Consider the following 24,078-nt stretch of genomic DNA (forward strand, 5'->3'; position numbering starts at 1 on the left):
TAAAAGTTACTGTAGGCAACCAGGCAAACAACCAGCGAAATCATAAAAATCCCCTTTCCTTAGGAAGAAGGGCTAAAGATGACCCCCCAAAGCATTGCATTGTACTAGACCGGYAATGATTCTGCTACAGTCAAAAGATCAGGACTGTGTTATTTAAGGTCATATGCTTCCTTTTTGGTCAGAAACTCTTCTTGGACAAGATAGGATCAAACTTTAGCGAGGAGAGCTCAGCTCTTGCCTTCATTCCTATAAACTGGAAGTGGCCAAGCCCAAAATGAACATGTGGCTTGCTAATCTACTTGAAGTGGCTTGTAATAGCCCACTTGGGACAGGGGAAGCTTGTGGTCCTGCAGTGTCTCATTCACTTGGGCAATAAATATTCACCCAGCTGTACTACTGCCTGGGAGGTGATAGAAGTCCTTCACCATGAACAACCTGAAGAGGCAGACGCAGTGGAGACATGGCTCAAGTTTTAGTTTGAAATGTTGAAGTGGCTTATGTTGAAATAGAAGCTAGGTGCTCCTTATTCTGTGAACACTGTCAGATAGAAAAGGAAACACTAGGGAAAGTGAGATTACTAGCTCTCAGCCAGATTTAATCCATCATTATTAAATTTACTGCCATTTCCTCACTCTGAAACTACAGCTGTCCTCTCTCTGAGGAGACAACTGTGGGAACAACAGTGGAATTTCGTTAGCTATGGAGCAGGGTAGGAGGTACCAGGACACAGAAACATGACATACTGAAACACTTCAGGTATTACAAGACTCTTTGTTTAGAGTGTCYATTTGAAGTTGATGGGAATATCTAGACTGTTTTTAATCTACAACATTATTAGCTATGCTTGTACAAAAGGGTCAGAAACTCCAAGGAGTTAAATATAAGGTTATGACTTACAGTAATCTAGCCTGTCAAAAACCTATTTCAGTTGACAAGCACAGCACACATGCCAACAGTGGTGAAACTGAAGAAAGCACACTTGATTAAGTGTAAAACAAATAATTCTAGTAAAATAACTACATCTGTATCAAAATAATTCTGAATCCAGCTGACCTTATTCACTCAAATATTGTGCTTTTGAACATGAAGTTCYCTTATCACAAGCAAACATTAATCAGCAAAGAACATTCAAAACATATTAAGGCAGTTGTCAGAAGGTCATAAAAGCAATAAAATATGTAACTAGACTAACTCTCCAGCTGCTAGRAAACAGGGAGTTCATCCTGTTCTCCTGAGCACCATCAAAGTGCTGGGAAATATGAAGAGGTGGAGGGATCATTTGGCTCCTACTGTGATGAAAGGCTTTATTTAAGGAGATAAGAACTTCCTAGCTGGCTTCACAGTTTTTTTGTGGAAAATACCAGTGGACACCACATCTCCTCCTCTCTAGTGAGCAGCAGTAGGAGCATAAACTCTTTGAAAAGGTGGCTGGTGCAGCACCAACAGCCAGGGAGCCACCTTTCCTTTTATTTTTGGCTCCAACTTTCCAGCTCACTGTTACTCTAGCTTCCACTTCATATCTGAAAGCTAAATTCCCATTGATTTTCTCCTACAGGCACACATTGACAGACACCTGAACATAAAAAGAAAGGGGACAGGTGAATGGACAAAAGAAAGACGTGAGAAAAACATTTAGTAGCACTGTGTGACTTCGGTGTCAGCATAAACTCGTATCTTGAAGACAAGCCTGCTCAGTGAGAGGCCCTTCTTTCTGCTGCACAATTCTTCCAGTCTTACAAAAGCCAGAATCCATCCCACTGCATATTCTGCTCTAGAAATGAGATGTGGCTTAACACTAAAGCCAGAAAAGACTGGAAAAATAACAAAGGATGTTATTTATCTGGGAGGGTGGAAGGCTGCTGCAAGAGGAGRGGAGGAAGGCAAAGGCAGAGGGAGAACTCACGTTAGCATCTCAGAAAATCCTCTTACAGTAAGAAGAATTCTGCTGCCTTGGAATTTATCTAATCTAATTCTTAGTATTCAAAATCATGAAAAATAGGGAAAGGGGATTTATCTAATCTAATTCCTAGTATTCAAAATCATGAAAAATTCTGAAAGTTGGCAAGACTCAGCTCCTCCATTGGCTGGATTTACGCTCCTCTGAGAGCATCACCCTGTACTGCCAGATCCTTCTTACCACTTCCACATTCAACAATAAGCCAGAGGAAAAACATGTAAGAAAAAAAACACTAGCAAAAACAGACACTATCAACCACTCCAATCTCACTGTTGATATCATACATCTGCTATTCTGATTTCAGTTTGCTCTGTTATTACTTACAGACTGGAGGGAGCTCATACTCCACTTCTAAAACAACCCTCTCGCCAACATTCTTGAGCAGGCTGATGATCTCATCGTGGCGAAATTTGGTCAGGTTGATTCCATTCACAGACTTGATGTAGTCACCTACATCCAGCTGGTCACTCCTAGGAAAAGGTATATATTCYTTTTCTTTTGTTAAACACAAGATCTACTGGACTAAAGTAATAGAATCSTTTACATATTAATGATGACAAGAAATAATTTTTCATAGAATCATAGAATCAGTAAGGTTGGAAGGGACCTCTGGAAATCATCTAGTMCAAACCCTCTGCTCAAGCAGGGTCACCTAGAGCGTGTTAGACAGGGTTGCATCTAGCCAGGCTTTGAATATCTCCAGAGAGAAGGAGACTCCACAACCTCTCTGGGGAACCTGTCAATCACCATAATTTTTCAATCACCTTAAAACAAGTTGATCTTTCAAGAAGGAAGTGTCTCTTTAGGATCTTAACCTAACCTAATTTCTTAAATATATTAAAAGAAGAATATTTTTGCATTATTAATTTCTGATGTACAAAAATAGCTATAGCATACATGGTTTGGATGATACGACTGGTTTGGCACAGTAACTGGGGAAACATCTTCATGTCCCCACGTTTTTCTCTCTCTTTCTCTCTTTTGGGGACGTTGCCAGAACTATTTTCTAGACAACCATTGCCTTCACAGCTAACACCACAACAGAAGATAGGCCATGGCCCCATATCATGTTCCAGTCAGTTACTCAGAACGAGTTGGTTTAACCTTCATCTTTTGACCTGTTTCTCTCATGAGTAACTGCTTTTCATTTTCCACTGTTGTAGTGAGCAAGGTAGCTATGATTTGAGATTTTATTTAATCTTAAAAGGAGTTAATGGATTTTTAAATAAAATTATGGTAGTATTACAGTTAGGTTTTTGATTTTATTTTTCTGCTCAATATTTTTCCCTTTCTCTTAAGTTTTTGCTCAAGGACAAAAAATACAGGAATAAAAATTAAATCAYTTAGAAGAAACTTATTTAGTCTTAATATAATTTGCAAATACACTATGGACATTTCTATTTTTTGTCAAAATAGCCTCAAGGGAAGAGGTGGACCAGCTGCTGCTGAAACGTTTCTCTCTGAGCTTCTCCGGTCCGACGGGCTGTCGTTACAGACGCTACCTGTCAAATATTTGTTAGCGACCTTTCTGGTGCAGATGTATTTCTGAAGCGATCCCATACTACGCTGCATTTTGTGGCTGGAGATGTGGTTACCTTGCAGCGATTCCTCCTTGGCGAAGGTTGGACACTCTGGGTTTCCCGTCCTTATCAATTCCACCSGACACAGTGAGCCCCAGGGTGGTGCCTTCCTTCTTCATTAATTCAACTACTGTCGAGCCCTTGAATTCTTCTGTTGCAAGAAAATTATTGGCATTATTAACATGGGAGAAAAGCAGCAGCTGTGTTATCACTTCAATGTCAGCTACTTCCCAAGAAAACTACCGTACGTTAATAAGGAATAATGTGTACATCTGGAGAGTCTTTATGTTACAATTCACAAGTCCCGTCCACAAGGCTCTGCACGTAGATAAATCTAAGACAYATGTTCAGTAAGAGGTTATTAAAAAATACACCAATGTGCTAGTATACTATACAGGGCCAATAAACACAAAATTCAGCAACACTCACAGTGAAGGTTGTTGTTTCACATTTTTATAAAGTTATCTTTCCTCATTTTCTGCCTTTTCCCTCTGAAGCCTATGTTTTACAAAGTAGTTCAACTATTTAACTGAACAGGAGGGTAAAAGACATAAAATGGTGCAAGAGAATTTTGGATTCTGACTTGCTTGGAGGCCAATAGTAGATGTCAATTTTAATCAGAACACCTGAACATAACAAGATTCCAGACAGAGGCTAAACATACCAGATTTTCACAATTTTCTCTTACACAAATAGATCTCTACTATGAAGCTCATTGAAATCTCTGCAAACCAGGTCTAAAATAAGTGAAGGGTTTTCATAGTCCTAGTGGTATATAAAATTTCCMTCACAAGCTTTCTGGTAAATCCCAGATCTACTGCATATATGGTACTTTACAGAGCCTTTCTTGCAATTTGCCCATTTAGCATTCCCTGAAAATGACAACCTAATCTCACAGACCTCAATAAATGAAGAGCACCTGCAACAGGAAGCCTGGAGCTCTCTTAAAGAAYTACCCTTATTGTACATGGTTGGACACGGCAATCTACATACGCATAGCTACTGTGTGGTCACCAGCTGCTTGGAAAGCCTTGAGATGATCATATCTCAGGTCCAGTGTTTCCAGTTAGAGAAGACCTACTGAAACCACCAAGTCACCCAGAAATTTCGGGAACATACATGAAGTTCTACAGATTTACCCAGAAAATGATGACGTGCTGAATCAGTTCTTAGTTGAACTGGTCAGATACGAATAAAACAGCACCGCACTGCAGTGAAGTAGCAATCCTACTGTGGCATGAAACCACCCAAATAAGCAAGTTCCTTACATACATTCCTGTGTTTGCCAGTAAGCAGCAGAGTCTAAGATAAGCACTATACAAATGGCTGCAAGGCTCTGTCAAGGCTCTTTCCAAGTGACTGGCAAGATGACTGAATGCRTCTTGACCTCAAGATAAAGAACAGCTGGACTGAACCAGAATTGCCAAACCTGAGCAATACAGCARTAATGGTGGTGGGCAGAGGAAGGCATTCAGAAGAGCTTTCAGCCCTGGTGAAACATCCCCTAATCYGAACACTCTCCTTCAGCAAGGTTAACTGCTGAATCTTTTGCAGACATAGCATGAATATTCCCTCTCTTCTCTAGGTAACAGGCTCTTCCTTCCACACTGTCTGACGATGGCCTCACTTTGGTTATTCACATTTTTACCATTACACAGCATGACTTAAGTACTTGGGTGAGAATTCTCCTATGCTTACCAAGCTTCTACTAAGACAAAATTCTGCAGAGTACTGGGCTAGCAATGAGGGTTTTCCCAAACTTTGAAATGAATATTTTGAAAGTGGAAGGTATATTTTTAATATGAAAAAYTGCAAGAGACTATGAGACTGTTCAAAACATGCATCTATTCAATCAAATGGAGACAGTAATATGGCTACCTGGTGCAGTCTCCAACTTGGCTGACTGCACACCAGTTATGACTCTACSAGCTAATAGATCTGTTTCAAGCATCATTTGGAAGTTACAGAGCTTCCAAGATAACACTTGCTCACATCTGGCTGTTTTGAGAGTTCAGGAAGAATAGATGTTGTTATCTGCATCTGACGATGGGGACATGTAGAGCTGTAGGAGACACTACGGAATGAAACATTGCTTTCAGTTTTATACAATCCTGCAAGTACTCATAGTGATTACAAGAGTTAGGCAYGGTACTTACTGGAACCAAAAATACCATACATTTGCATCTGTGATGCACATTACATTTGCAGGTGCTTGGCTGGTGTGTCTCCCTTGTATATCCAGGGTTTAATCAACTGTGAGTTCTGGAGTTAGAAGGAAAATCCTCCCCCCACCACCTTAAATTGAGGCCTTCCCTTGTACTTCTCAGTAGCACAATCTGCTTCTAAGAACCACCTGGGAATCTTCTTAACAAATACTTTTCTAGCACAGGTAGAGAGGACATAAACAATGTCCCGAGCATGCCTAATCTTTTCCCATAGCATAATAACGTTGTGATCTTTTATGTGGGTTAGGAGTTTGCAATCAGATGTTGGGAAATACTTTGCTGCCTGAAGTGACACTTGAAACAGATGATCCATGCTCTGTTTTAAACTAGTTAATGATCATACAGCTCCCTGCAATTGCTGGCACGGAAGTTAATGACCAGGCTAGCTCCTTCTGGCCCTTTATCGTGACAGTTTTCTGTGTTCGTCTGCCAACAAAGACACTGACCCCTAAACACTCCTCCTAGGTAGGCTGCAGGGAAAAGATGTACCAGTGCTGAAAAGGGGGTAGTGATGTGAAATGCTCATGGCTAACTGAGTTAATCTAAGAGTACACAACAATTTCATGAGGGTTATCCCCCCGGAAGATTTTGTAGTTTTTTCTGTACATGATCGTAATAGGAATAATAAAAAAAAAAAAATCTGACCTGGTTTTACATATTACAGGCTGCTACCCCTAGAATTCTCTTTAAAATTTCCATTTGATGGCCCAGTCTCTCCATTTTTCATCTTTGCTTTCTTAAGTATGGTTACTGTTCTTTTATGCTATATATTACACRTTTATTCATCTGCATTGCTTCTACAATACTATTATGGTTACAGACTAATCGCACTGGAGTGTTATCAAAATATCCAGTATCAGAACAATCCTGGGACTTCATCTCTATAAACTGCAGACTAACAAGCAATCACATCTACGTGCTCTATTCCTCACCTAATGCAAGGTCAGTCTCTATTCGCTAGTTAACACAAAGCCATGTTACTCTTGGTGGGTAAAAAAATCAATCTACTTCGTGTATTACCTCACTCATAAGTCACTACTTACGCCAAGCAGCAAACTCTTAATTAATTAGACGTCTCTGGGGCCTGTTCTCTTCTACATGTACTCCCACATAGCTAACAACATTAGCATAGTCGGCATCAGAAAGGAAGGCAAAGAATTTACTTTCAGATAGTTATTTCCAGACATCTTAAAATTTATGAGTAACATAGGAATTGCATTTACAAGTCTTTTGCTTCATGGCAAACAGAATATAAAACAAGAGCTTAAAGAACATTGTCCTCTTACTCCRTAACAGTTTCTTACCTATCAAATACTAGCACACTACACTTGCTATACAGCTCTGTGGTATTAACCAAATTGATTATTCTAAACTGAAACTGTGTGGAGAAAAGATGGCTCCAAGTCTATAAACAGCCCAAACCCATACCATTTTCACTTCGTTTTGAGATGCATTTGAGAAGTGCTCATATCGGGCTCTGCCTTCCCTGCGCCGGGATAGGGCTCTGCCTTCCCTGCGCCGGGAGAGGGTGCCACATCCCGGCAGCGTGGTGGGATCTTCCGGCAAGGCTGCCCCGGGGCCCCTGCGGCCCCAGCAGCTGCCCTCCAGGCTGCCAGCAGCTCCCCATCGCTTACGGCTTGCTGGTACCCACCTGCCTCAAATATGGGGCTCAGGAATCCCGCTCAGCACCGGAGACCGGCTCACTACGGGGAGTCCAAACATGCACATATATACATACGTGCACACATAAAACAGAAAAGCAAGTTTCCAACCCAAAGAGCTTAGTTTAGMTCCCCTGTCGTGCAACGTGGAGCGTACACAGCTGCTGAACTTTGATGAAAACATTACACTGCTGCTTTTTTCTCAATTTTCAATTCTAGAAAACTTCAGAGAAAAACAGGTGCTCAATTACAAGAGTGGGTAAATCTTCCTGTAAAAAGATGGCTACATGGAACAAATTGCAGGTAAGTGAAATCCAAGAAATATTATGTCAGTTTAATTTTTCTTCAAGGAGGATAGTATCATGAGGAAGGTAAATGCACTGTTCAACTGCTAGAATTTTAAATATAATCAGGTATATTGTAATTTCCTGCTTTTTGATGTATATAAATAGCATGCTTTAATGAATARAATGCACGGAAAATAAATCAGCTCTTGAGATTTCTGAACCTGAAATATATTCACTTCTTCAAAAAAAGAAAATTAAAAATTAGGATCCAGAGGAATTTTTCACAGAACAACATTTAAAAGCTGAGTGAGCAACCAATCAAAAATGTTATCACTTATTTTCTATATTCCTACAATTTTATATCTTAATTTAAATTCGTCTTCATAAAAACATTTGCCTTCCTCACAGATGTTTGGTGTATTCTCTGCATTCTCTTCTTTGATAATTTAGTTTAAAGAAAAAAACATCTAAAATCTATGTGTGGAAGTAACCATGACATACAAGATCCGGTTAAATATCTATGTCTTCCACCTAGTGAACAATCAATCAGTGCTGCTGGGACAGGGCATAAACGAAACTTAACCTAAAAATAAAATAATACTTGCTGTTATTGATCATTTCCTACCAAATGACATATCTAATCAATAAGTACGTAATCATTAAGTCAGTTGAAAATACGGTCAATGCAGTCCTTGTATGTTTTTCCCCATACGCCAGCAGAAATTCTGCAGAGGAGACATTTTATTTTCCATTCCAGTAGGCACCTTTGAGCGTAATAAGAAACCACATCAAGATAAGTCAATTCTTAAGAAACAGATAGTATTTGTTATAGTGGGATATCACACCTACTAAATGTTTCACATTCTGTGGGTGTGTATATTTTTCTGACTCTGAAAAGAAGGAAGTCAGGAGATCATGAACACCTGATTCCTTGTTGCCCTTTTCCTGACTAGGTATCACTAGCTTCTAAAACATCTAAACCGTTAGTAAGGATAAACAAACAAAATAAAATTGTTGAGGAAAATCTGAAAACACAAAGTGACAGCAACCTATCCTGTGCAGCGTCCCCAGCCTGCAGACAGACAGCTCCAAACCAAGGCTAAGTCAGAGCCTGACAATTCACTGCAGAATACAAACCGGTATGATTTGTGTAAGGGTATGTCTACAAGGCACAACATATTGCAGTAACCATCAGAAGTGTAAATTTAACACAATGCCAAGGCAAATTGCCTTGGGTAGGGTGCCAGKGTAATGTGACTGCTAACTCGGGTAAATTTTATACAGATACACCGTTTCTGTAAAGGCAAAGAAGATGAGTAAGGCTCAACCTCTCACAAAAAAACTTTCTAACACAGATTTATAGCTTACATTGACAGCTATTTTGGTGGTATATGCTATAACCATTTAGTATAGAGTGCATTGGATAATCTTTTTTTTCATTTTTTACAAGAGAATTTACAAGATGACTTTGCCACTGCAGAAATGTTATCTAAAAAAAATGCCTTCCACCAACATTTATGAACTGGAAAACGTTTGACTACTGCCYGGCCAAAGCATATGACCTCGAAAAYCAAACAATGATATTTTATAAGCAACCACAGGCCACAATATACACGATGTGATTAAATAATTCACTGAAAATTCCAAGACTACAGGACATGGCAGTATAGCTTATATCAGGGTTGGTTTTTCTCCTGTCCAAAAATAGCTTAGCTCTTGCATTATTTATTGTTAGCTACATTTTTCCAAGTCTTGGGCACAGAAACAGATACCTTGGCAGCCAACTCCCTCTAAATCAAAACTGAGGCAAACAGCAGGGAACTTCTTCACTTTTACATCAAACATAAACACTACATTTCATACATCTGATAAGGTCTCTTCATTCTTAATGACAAGAAACTAAACAATTTGTTAGCAGAAGTGTTTTGCAACCTTCAACTGGAAGAAACATCCAGTATATGCCACGGTTATTGAAGCACACCACAGTAACTTCGGGAACTAGGTTTCAAGAGTGAAATGTTTAGCAGGACGTACAAGATCGTGTCTACAAAAGTAACTGTTTTCCTGACTGTGATAGGGATAAAYCCACAGTCAGCTGTTGGAGAACTACATTTCATTTTTGGTAGCGACCAGACTGACCAAAGGCACACCTTCAAGAGTCAACATCTTGTTTTCTGACTCAACTCTCCAGAAGAGAGTGGTAAAAATATTTACCAGAAAATGCAAAAGTGGCCTGACCTGGCATGGAATAAAATCAGTTTTGATAGAGATGCAGATTCCCACAGCAGTTATAAGAATGGTAGCTATCCAGAGAACTTAAGAGGGAGGATGTCATATGAGGATGTGAGAAAAGGCTGCTTTGAGTTTATGGGAAAAAGGAGCACATGGAAACAGTTGCCTCAAAAGTAGAAGGTTTTTTCCAGGACTACGTGCAGATGTTATGCAGGTTAGGGTGGGAGCTGGATGGCCTTGAGGCTTGAACCTCCTCCAAGCCAAGACAGCACTGGTGAGGGAACAACAGGGTTCTGGTCCTCTGGGTGGTTCTGCTCATGGAAATTAGCAGGGAAATGCAAATTTCAAATATATTTTTTCCAGTTTGCTTTCATTCACGTGATTTGGTTGCATAATAATGCCAGAAAATAACATATAGAAGATACATGTTAATATGCAAAATAGAATCAGAAATTCCAAGTCTTAGAAGTCAAAAATTATTCATCAGATTACTTTGGCAGATAATATGCATACAAAGAGATTAACCTGAGTTACACCAGTACAAATGATGGCATCTGATTCTTCTAACAGCTGGAGCTATGATGAATTTTTGGCAGTAATCACCTATAATTCTCTTTATCGTTTGTTTTTCACATAACATCAAGGATCGAAAGTATCAAGCCACACACAGCCAGAATCATAATCAACCCTTCTTTCTCTATATATTTTCTTGAGATGGCTGATAAAAAGGCCTGTAGGGCAATAAAATTAATGCAATCAGTACAGAAATAGTGAAAACAGAACTGTTTTTTCAGTTCACCAAGTTCTAGACTGTATGGGAAAGCGTGACAGTAGGAAACTAAACACAGAAACACATGTTGTTTAAAATTGCCTTTGCCATTTTGGTAGTTTCTTATTTTTACAATTGTTTTCATCATATTTTGCTCATATACTTCCTGTTTTCTGAATTTCTGCAGCTGTCCATAAATATGGAACATAATGCAATGCAGAACACCTATTTTAAAGGAAATTGGAAACATGCAAGATCAAAGTTTTATAATCTTTTAATATAGGTAAGGAATGAAATTACGAGTGCAAATTCTTGTAAGTATATTGAAGAACAATTAACATATTTTAATTAAAATGGATTCAAAAGGCAAGATACGTTTAAGTGTTAGAATGTCAGAATTACTATTTATAATCCCTGAGCAAATCTCTGCAGAGAAATTAAGTTACAGGAAAAATTATTAATAAAATTATAAAACACTAAAACATATGGCTTCAGTAAATACGAATACTTTAACAAACTATGGTAAGAAGATGCAGTTTTAGTGGAAACACAATATAATTTTTTTTTTTTTTTTTTTTTTGCCTTGGTTCCTACAAAAAAGGTGGTTTTTCCCTGAACAGCCACTTTGTAAGCTGGTGGAAATAAAGATGGAGCGAGAACTATAAACTCACTCAGTGATGTATTCTAGTTACAGCACATTCATTCTTTGAGCTTGTTGTGAATTTGTAGCATTTTCACTGATGGCATTCTTTGAGATTCTTTGAGAGAATATCAACATACATACATACATATACATACAGGCTGCTCTACCTATACAGTCTGAGGCTCTGTAATGAACAATTGCCTTATTTTCAGATAAGGACTCGCTCCAGCTGAGACACTAGCTAAGCTTCTGGCAACTGTCTGCAATCTGTGCTGGTAGTTAAATTCCTGAAAATGTACTGGCCCAAAGCAGCCCACTAAACTGTCAAGGAGGAGCTTTCTGAAGCAAGCACATTGYGGGTAGGACTCAACAAAAACTATGATGAAGGACTTGATAGTCTCAGCCTCACAAATTCCATGCACACTTCTTTTAAGTATATTGAAGAACGATCAACATATTTTTAATTAAAATAGATTCAGAGGCAAGACATGTTTAAGTGTCACAGTAACACTTTCCAAAGCTCAAACATCTTTCCTCCTGCACAACGTCCATCTGCTTAGGAGTGAAATGGATAGAAGAGACTTCCAAGCTGGATCTTATATCCATAGGTATCTCAAGTACATACCTCACAAATTAGGCTACATGAAACAAGTGACTCCCTTTGAAAATTTTACTCCATGCTATAAACAACCAAGTCTTAACTCAAATAAGAATGACCTGTACTTCAGCACTATTTTACCTTTACATGTCTCTGTTGGACTCTATCAGYGAAGAAAGGGTGGAGCTTCACGACAGCATTAGTTTCTCTACATTTTTGTCTGAATTGGGTGTGTGGAGGGGTTCAGTAATCTTCCTCTGTTGCTAGAGGAAATACTGTTAAATGAGAAAGCAAAGCTATGCATGGGTGACAKGACTCTGTGGTATAATAGCACAGAGCTTTGACACTGACGTGACATTTTGATTTGTAAGATTTATTCTCATAGTTCTGCTGGATTCACTTCCAACCTCCTCTATTTCCTTTATTGAGATATTAGCAGGAGGAGAWCTCTTGCTCATTAATGTTTATTCATACTGAGATGATATTGTTCACAGAAATGTGGTCAGAYTATTCAAGTTTTTCTGCTTTCTACAGATACCAAAACAGATCAGTCACGATTGATAACATTCATGTATTTCAAGGCAAGAATGAACCATCAGGAACAATACTCTCCCTGCTCTCCTGAGGGACACAAATTGAAAAGATGATCTGGTGGTATCTGCAGTTACAGAATATCTTTTACAAAGATACCCAACACGGCTTTGAAAGCATTAGGCAATGGAAAATCTACTGCCTGCACTGGTAATTTCTATCTGAATTTGAGCAGATAAGCTTTCAATCCCAAGACCTCATTATAATAGCACTATTACATTCAGAATCTCCCTGCAGATACATACCTGCAAACAGTGATCAAATCGCCTTTTAACCTTCTTTTCATTTTAGATTAAGTATTGCCTAACCAGCTTATATTTTCCCCATGTAAGACATGTTTCCCTGCTCTTTCCAATGTTCCAACATCCTTTTGATGCAGTTACCAGGTAAGTTTTAGCAATACACAATGATGTTCCATCTTCCAATTTGAGTCATTATTTATTTTTACTGAAGATAATTTTGGATCCCCTACAACGGTCTACAGTTACTATGTAATATTATAGACAATATAAAACACCAGTTTTCCTTTTTATGACCTAGAGATCATTAGTAACATGGCAGAATTAAAATAATAAGACTCAGAAAAGACTACAGCAACAATGTCACACATTTTTGGATAAACTATTATACAGCCATTCAAACAATTGATAGAGAATTTTCAAACATATATTATAAAGATTGAAATTTTAAGTAGCAAACATGCAGCCTGGAAGGATGGGCTAGTGCGGCTTGTCCTAGCACTTGGATTCACGACCAGGTATTTTAAGTTTTTAGGGGTAATCACCTGTTTGTTTATAGGATATACACATTTGAATGATACACACCACTGTCATTCTTTCTCTATTGTAGTACTGAGCGAGATTGAGCATGATAATGGTGTTCATCAAATCTGGGTGCAGAGGATTAGAGACTCCTTCGGAGATGAGAGGGAACACTTCCTGCCAATGTTACCTATCGCCCTTCGTGCTTAGGGATCACTAGCATTTTCAGGGTTTGCTTACCCTCTAGCTTTGTGGGAAACCACAGCTCAAAAATGCCCACTTTGGGAAGATGGTAGCTCAAAAATAGGCTGAAGGAATGCACAGATATGAATATTTTATAGAGTAAATGGTGATCGGATAATGACTTCACATTTTCCTATACTTAATTCTCACATAAAATTAAAGTTACAAAGACGGTTTGGGGTGAATACATGTATAACAACTACTGAGAAAGAGGATGCACTAAAATCCTCTAGGTGTTTACAGTAGGGAAAATGCCTGCAACAAAAGGACCATCAACTTATTTTGACATTCGGTATGAAGAAAAAATACTGAAAAGACACCGTTAAGGCTAAAGGAAAGGCAGGTTTAAGAACTACAAATTAAACTACGGGCTTCTACTAAAATTTGCTGAATTACAGGAATACTGATGACTTTAGCTGCCATAAGCATTTCAAATCCACAAAGATTTACTATTTCTGTTAAAGAAGTTTGCCACCTGGAAAAAAAGAAGGAAAGARAAAGGAGTAAGCCAGGCATTTCTGTCTGCTAACCTATGTACTCTGTCTCTCTAATACCTCTCTAATCAATCTCTACTTATTCCCTAGGGATTAATGTATGCATAATGAACTAATGGCAGAGAGGAATGAAGACAGATGAATTCATTTGCATGAACTTATTACACAGTCAAGCTTGGTGAACAAATCACTGCAATGAAACTGTAAAATGCAAAGCTGCAAGAATGTACCTAAGCGATTTTTTTTGACATATAAATGGCCAGTGTGGGCCATGGAATTATCAGGGAAACTTAAGTGGCACCAAATTTGCACATATTAACAGCACATGTGCTAGCCTTCRGGACAATAAYAACATTTTGTAACTTTAGGTCACTTTAAGAACCTATATTCAGCTCGCATCAAAAATCTGCATAGGAAATCAATGCAAGAGGCTTATATTATTAGACTTTTCCTCTGTCAAACTCTACAATGTGATGCATGTTTCACAGGAAATCTTCTAGACTTCTTTTTATCATTCCTTCTTGCCCTATAGAAACTTCAAATATAAAGGAACAAAGGTAACTACACTTACCTGCCTCTCTGAAAATATGAAGATATACTAGTTACATATTCTTGCTCATACCTACTCTAAATACACATCTTGTTTATTGTATCCATTTTAATGGCTTTCCCTTAACGACAAGGGGCAAGACAAAGAAAGACAAAGAAGTGTGTCTAGGAACTGAAGAAATACCTTAAATCTTCAAATAGAATGAAACAGCTGAAAAGATTCAGCTAAGCTACACAGACGCTACAACGATGCCTTTAATTGAAGCAAAAGGGATTTTTCACCCCTCTTGCATGCAGTGTACAGAATCTCAGCAAGGATGCAAATACAGGAAAAGTATTGTGAACRTAACTGAAAGCATCCCCGTTGAAAGTACTTATCTGTCCGTTTTAGAGTAAGGTTGCCAGAGATGGATATGATACTTCACCAAGGCTATTCTTAAACAGAAGTGAAGTGCCCACCTGTGAGTGTTTTCTTGGGCTGCTGAACTCCATGTAAACCCTCCACAGCGAATGACTGTCTCCATCTCTCCTTTCCTCTGCTGTTAAAGGATATACTGACTGCTCTGCTTTCCTTTTATGAAATATTTAAATTCTAAATAATTTTACATTTATGAAATGACATAAGCAACCTATAAGGCCTCTCTCAAGGCACAAAGATATTTTATTATTGTTTACAATATGACCTGCTAACCAGAAATAAGAGGAAAAACTATGGGAAAAAATGTTTTACATTTGGTAAGCCTCTAGTTTGGCAGAAATTACAGTCTTTTGAAGGTTACACAAACAAGAACACTYGGAGACTGCTTTTTGCTCCAGACACACCAAAGTGTGGTGCTTGTGGAGTGCAGTACGTTCCCTGGTATTTCAGTGGCGGCCCCCTGAGGCTCACATCTTTCTGTCTCGCTGCTGCTAACAGCAGCCTGCTCCCACTCCTGTGCTATGCCGCCCACTCAGGAACCTGCCAAGGCTGAGCTGCCCAGGCCAGACTTCATGRGAATTCAGTTATATATCATCAATGGATCCATGAAGCATCGCAAGTTCAATAAATCGACCCTTTTCAGCTGAGGTCTGCATCACTGGCRAATTTCCATCTGGATCAGGTGCAGAGCATCTGCAATTGCCATTAATTTCACCTGAAAAGACTAGTGCTCAAATCCATTTTCTTTGTATTACTGTACTGCTAGATGGCTTTGAAAAATGTGTTACGTTAATTCACATGACTAAAACAACCTCATTACTGTGGCTTACACTATCACGTAAACCCTGCATTGCTTGCCTGTCCCAAATATGCCATCAAATGCATTAACCTAAACTACTTTTGACTCCTTACTTCTCAATTTTAGCTATTTTAAGCACAAAAACAACCATGATTTAGACTTTAAAAATATAAAATCTAATTTCCTCTCTCTTCGTTTTTCACTTTGACAGTAGCAAGTCTTGCTTTTTTTTCTTTTCAACCCATTAGTTCTGAGCAAATAAATTAACCTGAGATCTGATTCCAGACTAAAGTTTTGCACATAGGATTTCTGAGATCTTTGAGGATGTGGCTCCAGTCCTCAATTTGTATCAAGTACTCAAATTTAACAGTTTGTTTTTTCTTCTAACCTATAGTCCGTCCTATAGTTTGGACACACATACAAAGGATACCATTTCCAAACATGTAGTAGGCATGTTCAGCATTTCTGCCGTTTGCATAACGTCACCTACCACAGCCCAGGTAGGGGGAGCATATTACAGCAGCTTTAGCATACCTTATGGAGCTAAGATTTATGCCATCAGAATCAGGCATGCTATGAATTATTTTTATCYATAAATACACAATAGTCAATTCATTAAAATAGACAAAAGGGCCGGCATCACCTATAGGTACAATTTGAGATTCAGCAGGAGAGATGCTGATGGTCTCTAAACTGCACAGAGCTATTTGTCTCAGCTGGAGAGGTACAAGAGTTAAAGTCTGTTAAAGACTAACCTTTCTAGATAGGCTCTACTTTTAATTTCCAGAATTCAACTTATCCTGAAGGTCACCTCCTCCAGGAATTCTCTGACTAAAAGCAGATGGGAAAGGTGATCTCTGCCTGAATACAACCACCCAATAAACACATCTGCCCTGTTTTTTCCCTTGGCGTGTAAAACATGTTACAATACAAACTACTGTATGTATTTTTCTTCTAAGCTCACTCTGCTAAATGTGTTGCAGGTTTATGTCCACCTCAAAAAGCCTTTTCTACTAAGAGCAAATTTACATTAAAAAACTATCCTCAATACGGCTATATGAATACGGATAAAATATCAAATTCTTCTGGTACAAACGAAGTCATGAAAGAAAAAAAAAAAGGCAATAAAAATTAGACCAATCTGTTAAGGGAGGAGAGACAGCACTTTCACACTGATGTCACTTTGTCTACACTGAAGCTTTGCTCATTTAGAAGTACCAAAAAATTCACACTTCCAGTCAACACAACTTCACCAAGAACATTTTGCAGGAAAGACTTAGTTCACACATCTTACAGAATCACAGAGTCTCTGCTCTGTAATTTGATTACCTCCTTGATTTACTACTTAGAGCAGGTGATCTTCAGGCCACAACAGAAGGTCTGTAGGTTCATCATGATTTTGCCCAGTGAAGATCCTGGACAGGTGATGACTTGTACTTCCAAAGAGCTCGCACGTTACTTCCCAATTCTTCTAACTTTCAATGGCTACAGAGATACCAGCCCAATGAATTGCTAACAACAATATTTTGTATAGTTTTGAGTTTATGTTTTATGTTTCAAACATTAATGAATTATAAAAATAAATATAAAATGATGCCCCAAAGTCCTTCAACTTGACTCCAGGGCAATGGTTCTTAATGGGGTTACAGATACACTAAAATGTGCTTTGGATCAGCATATAAAATGTTTGAAACTCTACTTCCATCTTCTACATATGGCACCCAGGGACTATCAAATGTATTCTCAACTTTCATTTTGCCTATTATTTAYTGTGCTACAGAATTAAATAGGTCAAGGTCCATGATTTTTACTATGTTCCCATCTACTTCCTGTTGTACCACTACATTTTGTTAGCAGCGAAGGAATAAACCTCCTGCATTTTAATAGTCTCATTAGAGTTTGGTACCATATTTATCATGAAATTACAGAAACTCCTTGCTAGGCATCTGATTTTGTAGCCAGAAGTTTGTAACATCTTTCAAATACATTTGCTGCATTTTTAAATTTTCAGTCACATAAATAATGATTTATTTAGAAAAACATTATTAATTTCAATTGTATTGCAGCATTAGATATTTTTTGATAAATGTGAACCATTTTATTGCAGTCTTGATCTAATGGTGAGATTTTCCTGTATGACCTCTATCAATTTTTACTTCTCTCTTTTGTTTACAAAGAAATATTTGGGGAGTCAATATATACAGTATGTTACCAGGTATGTTCACTTACGGTTTGTCAAAGATATCTAAAATYTGGCTGTAGCATGTGCTCTTCACTTTTCTAGGTCATTGGTTTTATTCCATCACAGAGGTCAATGCTCATTTTCTATATCATCTGTCTTACAAGTATTTGGGGTCACAGTGTCATCTGATACAGGAAGACGGTGGCCTTGGCAGGATCTTATCTCACGGTTAACTATCAAGCTGGGTTTGCTTTGCTCCACTGATAAAATCAACTAGCACTGCAGGCTGGCACTTGTTCCTACTTGGATCAATATTCACTCCAGGAACATTTTCTGGGAATGAGTCTGAAAAGACTTCCTGCAGTCTTTTCAGCTTTGTTAACAAGCAAGATTTTGCTGAATTGACCCTTTTTATATGTTTCTTTACACAGCATTATTGGATTCCCAAGACCATGCGGATATGAAGTGAGAATGATATCTGCAATTTGGACAAGGATAATAAATAAAAAAGATGAACATCTGCATTCTACTAGCCTATATTTCACTGAAGAAGTTAATAAATGTCTCCTACCCTTGTAATGTAGAGATGTAAAAGAATGTGTGCACCTATATATTAAAAAAAGGTGCCCGGTAAATTTATTATGAAATGAATGTGGACAGAAAAGGATTTGAGAATCCCAGTAAGTGATCAAAACTYTCATTACCAAAACAATTAATGCAGCCCATGATTATATAAACAAGACAGTTTTGCACAGGATTTAGTACACCTTTGTATTTAGCAAAACAGTGATCATCACTTGGATACTTCACCGCATTCTTGTGACACAGTTCAATAGAAATATCAATAACCAAAGACAGGATAGAAGAATCAGAGAGGTTAGGACTAGGCCTGGGAGCAGAACACCCTAGAAGCACAATCTGCTTCCTTCAGCAAAGGGAAGATACAGSTGTCTTCAAAACAACGTAAGTACCTATCAGAGATGAACTGAATTTTGATGAAAGAAGACTGGCTAATTTATCACAAACGAGGGGAAGTTGAAAACACACACATTCAAACTAGAAATGAAAGCAGTGCAACTAATTAGCCACAAAAGGCAGTGATGGATTTTCTGTCTCCGACAACTTTAAATAGACTGGATGTCCCTCTGAAGTATAATTCAAATACAAGCTGAAATACAAGTAAATTCAGGGAAGTTATATGTTTGTTTTAGATGGTCACCAAGGTCTCTTCTGGCCCATTAACTGCATGTAAATTCACAGATTATGCTAAAACTGAAAGGATGAGCTCTTTGTTCTTACCATCACACATTTAAATCCAAAGGTAACGAAGGCTGGTTTGTAATGATGCTATAATTCACTTGTGGTCTTATGGCTCTTAGGTAAAACAGACAYGCAACTCTTCTCTTCCACACCACGAGGCACAAATGCCTATCTCTGTCTGCCCCACACACTCAGGGATGTGATGAGGAAGATATACATGCACTAAAATGTATTTTACTCCTTTAGTTCTAAAAAGTGAACAGAAAGCCTTAAAATGATTTTTATTAAACCAGCAAATAAACAACTCTTTCTCCATCACCATGAAATAGACATTAAATCACTTCACACTGTCAAAACAGACATACAGTTTTGTGATCTCCCCCCCTAAAAAACCTCTTTTTGGTGTAAAGGTCAAGGTTTGCAGATAGTGCTAGTAGCTCTGACCTACTGATATAACTGAACAGAAGAGGTAAGCTATTATCCAGATCTGGAATAGTGTATTTTCGTATGACAGCGCTGTTATCTTGGTAGGTGAAATATTATTCCCTTGCTATCCTCATGATCCAAATTTACAATCACTGTAGAAATCGAACCAGAGATTCAAAAAGCAGATGGAAAGGATGCATTGGCTCCTTTAAAGAGATATTAAAAATACCTTAGGAACACCATTAAAAAAGCAAGTTAATTGTTTTCRAGATATAAGAATTTATCAAACGCAGAAAGACTCATGTAGGCAAATGATTAATAGTATCCTTAACTTCTCAGATTACCAAGTTACTCAAAACAAAGAAATACACACAAATTTCTTTTGCTAGTTATAGGGTTCTGCCTACCCCACCGTGGGACGTAGGGTTTAAAAAGACAAGAAACGCTCTGCTAGGTCAGACTAACAATCTGTCTAGCTCTGTTCTGTCTTGGGATAATTTTCAGTACATTTCCTCACTTCTGAGTAGGCTGGGGACCCTTATCTTCCTTCTACTGATTTTTCTCTTACATATTCTAATCTCCGTATTTCTGAAGCTATTCCCCTCACCTCCCACCACTGAAAACCCAGCCAACCTACCATGTGGAAAAATACTGGTCTCCAAGAGATGAGCATCAAGCTTCAGCTGCTCAGTTACCTAAAACAAGGCAATTGCAGTAGTTATAATAGGCTGTACTTCCCCATGGAGGACAGTCACAGAAAAGGCTAGGAAAGACGCATGTCCTGAGAGTTTCACACCTTCTCGGAGGACAGCAGAGAATACTGGGACTGATGAGTTGTGTTCAGATAGAAAAGAAAAGGACTTTGATCAGTTACACTGTTTCATGGTTACAGATCTCTCTCCGCTTGTCCTCTATTACCATGAGATTCCTCCCAATTTCAAAACTCACCCAGCCTATAAACTTCTCTTTCAAACACTGTGTTTCCATATTCCTCTTTCAGCTTAGTCTTTACCATCTTTTCTTCTACCTGTTTGGCTTCCCCTGGTTTTTCTCTCCTCACATGGCCTCTGCAGCCTGCTTGCTTTTCTAATTGAGGCCTCTAGAGGAGAATAAATCTTTCATTTGATGTCACTAACACTGTGATTAAAATGAACGAAACCAACCGTTACAAGATGAAGAATGCTCTCCCCTTGTAGGCTCAGAAAGCACCCTGAACTGGCACAAGACAACAACTAGGAGATGGGCTCCCAGCCGCAGGAGATGCYCTACTGCTCCCCAGGCTCCATTCAGCAGCACTGTGGTGCTACAGCTTGTGGGGCAAGCGCTAGGGACTCGTCCTTCCAAGTAACAAATGGCCAACGGAGTAGGTGCAAATGACAGCTTAAAATTTACAGGCCTGCTCGTTCAATACTGCACGACTGTCTTAAAATTGCCATCTCTGCCCCAAAGTATGTGTGTGCAAGGGCTGAACAGCTGTGAGAGTTTTTTTTTTTTAAGTTATGGGTACTGGTATGTGGCTTTTTATCCTCATCATACTACATACAGCTATTTTTTGCTGGGAAAACCTAGAGCAGAAATTATTTAAGTTTTGCTTTGAAGTGCTGAAGTTTGTTAAAATTATACGCAACTACATCCAGATTCCATAAACGAAGGTGTCTGGTACTGATAGCAACAAATACTGCTATTGTCTATGCCTACATTCAWCCTTTATATGAAGGACAAAACATTTTAAAGATATTAAACATTTCAGACCTCATCATGGCCTTCTCATACCATTTGGATATTTCAAGAAGTGCAAGTTCCTCAGGGTACAGTATTGCCTTTAATGCATATTTTCACCTCATTTATGGTGAAAGGAGTGAAATTAGATTGTTCTCTCTTTTAATCCTTTTCAGTATAAATAGAATAGGGACTATGTCTACAATGCAGCAGAGCAGGTATCATGTTCTTAAATTCTAAGCGCTGACATTCTTGGGTAATTGTTGCTCTGTAAATAAAATGTATAAATAAATCAACAGCAATCTTGGTTATATAAGAACTCAGAGTGGTTTTTTTCATTTTCTGTGAGAGCTAAATTTATTTTGGGTTTATCTGCGTATGAAATGTTTACATGAATGACACACTTATAAAATTGTACTAGCAAAGTTATTTTTGGTGGAAGGGAGAGTGGAAAGAGGGAGAAATTCTATTTCTTTTAATATTAAATACCTGAAAGCAAATTCAGGAATTTCCAGTGTTGAAGGGAAATAAAAACCATGTAGCTCTGCAGATGCTTCACAGACCTTTTGAAAAGCCTCCAGCAGGTTAAACAAACACACAGCAAACTGGGACGATTGCTAAGTGATACRGCAAACGCAGCCTCTCATCAAACATGAACATCAGCAAATGACTCTGCAGATATAATAAACACCTGAAGTGCAGAAAAGCTTACCAGTCTATGATCTGCATTTCACAGGTCAAAACACTTGCCTCTGCTAGGAAATCACCCAAGATACTTAAAATAACAACTGTGAATGCAAAGGTTATTGCTAATGGATTTCTACATGCTAAAAATCTTTTCAGAGCCAGATCTGAGGATTCTATGCTGATTTAAAAAGTATGCAATAAGTGTCAATGAGACAAACTGAGAAAAAAATAGTTTTTGTCAATGCATACTTTGACTTTCTAATTCTGCATTTACCGATATATACATTATTTTCAAATTTTACTTCTGTCGCAGATTTTCTTTTCCAGAATGAGAACAATGAAAAAGGAAGCAGATGATTTTGTGCCAGGCTTCCTTAGGCAAATCATGTTTTTAATTTGCAACAACAGAATTATTCAGTGAAGACTATTTAACATTTTAGTAAGGAATGAAGTATAAGGCAAGACAGCACTGCATTCATGAAATCTGAGGGAAGCAGAAGTCAAAAGTAAAGCAGGCTTCTTTTGAGGAGGTTGAATAAGACGATCTGGGGTCTTCACAAGTCAAGCGATGCTGCTTGAGAAGGTAGCAGTCTTATGGTAAATCATGTAAATGGTTCTGCTGAAGTAAACAGAACTCAATCTAAAAAAAAAGATAGCATCATTTAGGTCTTCTGCAGTTTTACTGATACTGGCGTTGGAAGGACGTCTTTAAAAGGCTTTGAACCAGGTTAAGTAAATGTATGAGAACTGCTACTTCTGAACGTGCATACACACACGCTCTCTTGCCACTGCAATACTAACCTCAGAAGAAGACAAAACACCCTCTGGAGATGTGTTTGCATATAGGTAAACACCTACCTATGAACAAGGATCATCTCTCCATTGAATTTGTCAGTCATTGTGAAACTGGTTCATATTTTAACAGCTGAGCTACAAGAAGAATAACCTGTGAGCCATGTTCTGTCCTAAACAATATCATTTGATGAAACTTCATCCTCAGATCACATCAGAAGACCGTTTTTTTTAATCCATGCAGATTATTTCTCAATCCCTACAGTCCCTTGTATTACTTTCTATATTTCACCTTCATTTCCAAGATTATCTTGCAGAAGAAAAATAACACARTATAGTTTTTCTAACATCATCCTGGGCTACTGAATCCTTTTTTTTCATTTCAATCGTAGCATATCATGTACAAATGTTAAATTTGGTTAATACAATTTTACATAAGCCACTCAGACAGGTCACAGGCTGGATCACATGTTCTAGCCCTAACTGTAATCTATATCGAATCCTGGCATTATAAATATTTTAGCACTCRTAATTATTCTCTTAATTCTTCATAGACTTTGGTTGCTTTCTAATAGCATGTTTTTGTTGTCAAGATCAAACAGACATTTCCGCATGTAACAAAAAACACAAATCATAGTGAAGAAAGTACATTGGCCTTTAAAATTTGTGGGCTTCCAGCTGACCTACATTCTGCTTCATTAGTTGTAGGCAGCAGACTTATCCCTTGGGAATGTCACATTTGGTGTCGCCCTGAGACTCAATACAAACATTTTCTGCCCAGCAGGCTATGGGTCAGGGAGGTGAAAGAAAGGTGTACTTTTGTGATTTTGTGAACAGATAAATAGCACCAGGAGATGTTTAGAGCCAGTGGCCTGAAGAAAATTGCCTAACTCCTTTCATCTGACATTTACACTGGTGTTTAACACTACAGAGACTGAAAATTCCCCAAATATTAAGTATTATTATTATTATTACAGTTCTTTATTATTTCATGATTTCTTCTAGGATTTTTTTTGTCCTAAGCCATTACTCAGGATGCTACACCATAGAATATTTTTTTTTGTTAGTATCAGCTCCATAATTATTTTCCTTGCAAGACATTTTAAGAACATTTCCTAGCTTTCATGTGCTCTTTGAGCTTAGTAGTCCAGAATTCAGCCTACCCTAAAATTATGCTTAATATTTCACTTTTGTATTAAAATTCT

General features: G+C 38.1%; 1 protein-coding gene across 3 annotated transcripts in view; it reads right to left on the reverse strand.

Moving 5' to 3' along the window:
* Window positions 1-24,078, reverse strand: part of GRIP1 (glutamate receptor interacting protein 1) — a 160,439-nt gene that overhangs the window by 82,155 nt on the left and 54,206 nt on the right. For all 3 annotated transcript variants that reach the window (XM_085323818.1, XM_085323817.1, XM_085323816.1), the window contains exons 3-4: window positions 3,553-3,688; window positions 2,282-2,427 (exon numbers count right to left, since the gene is read on the reverse strand). In XM_085323818.1, coding sequence (XP_085179944.1) covers window positions 2,282-2,427; window positions 3,553-3,688 — 282 coding nt within the window. The remainder of the gene's footprint in view (window positions 1-2,281; window positions 2,428-3,552; window positions 3,689-24,078) is intronic.

This window comes from Rhea americana, unplaced genomic scaffold (genome assembly GCF_003343005.1).
Source record: "Rhea americana isolate MKP2758 unplaced genomic scaffold, rheAme1 scaffold_88, whole genome shotgun sequence".
Classification (NCBI taxonomy): domain Eukaryota; kingdom Metazoa; phylum Chordata; class Aves; order Rheiformes; family Rheidae; genus Rhea; species Rhea americana.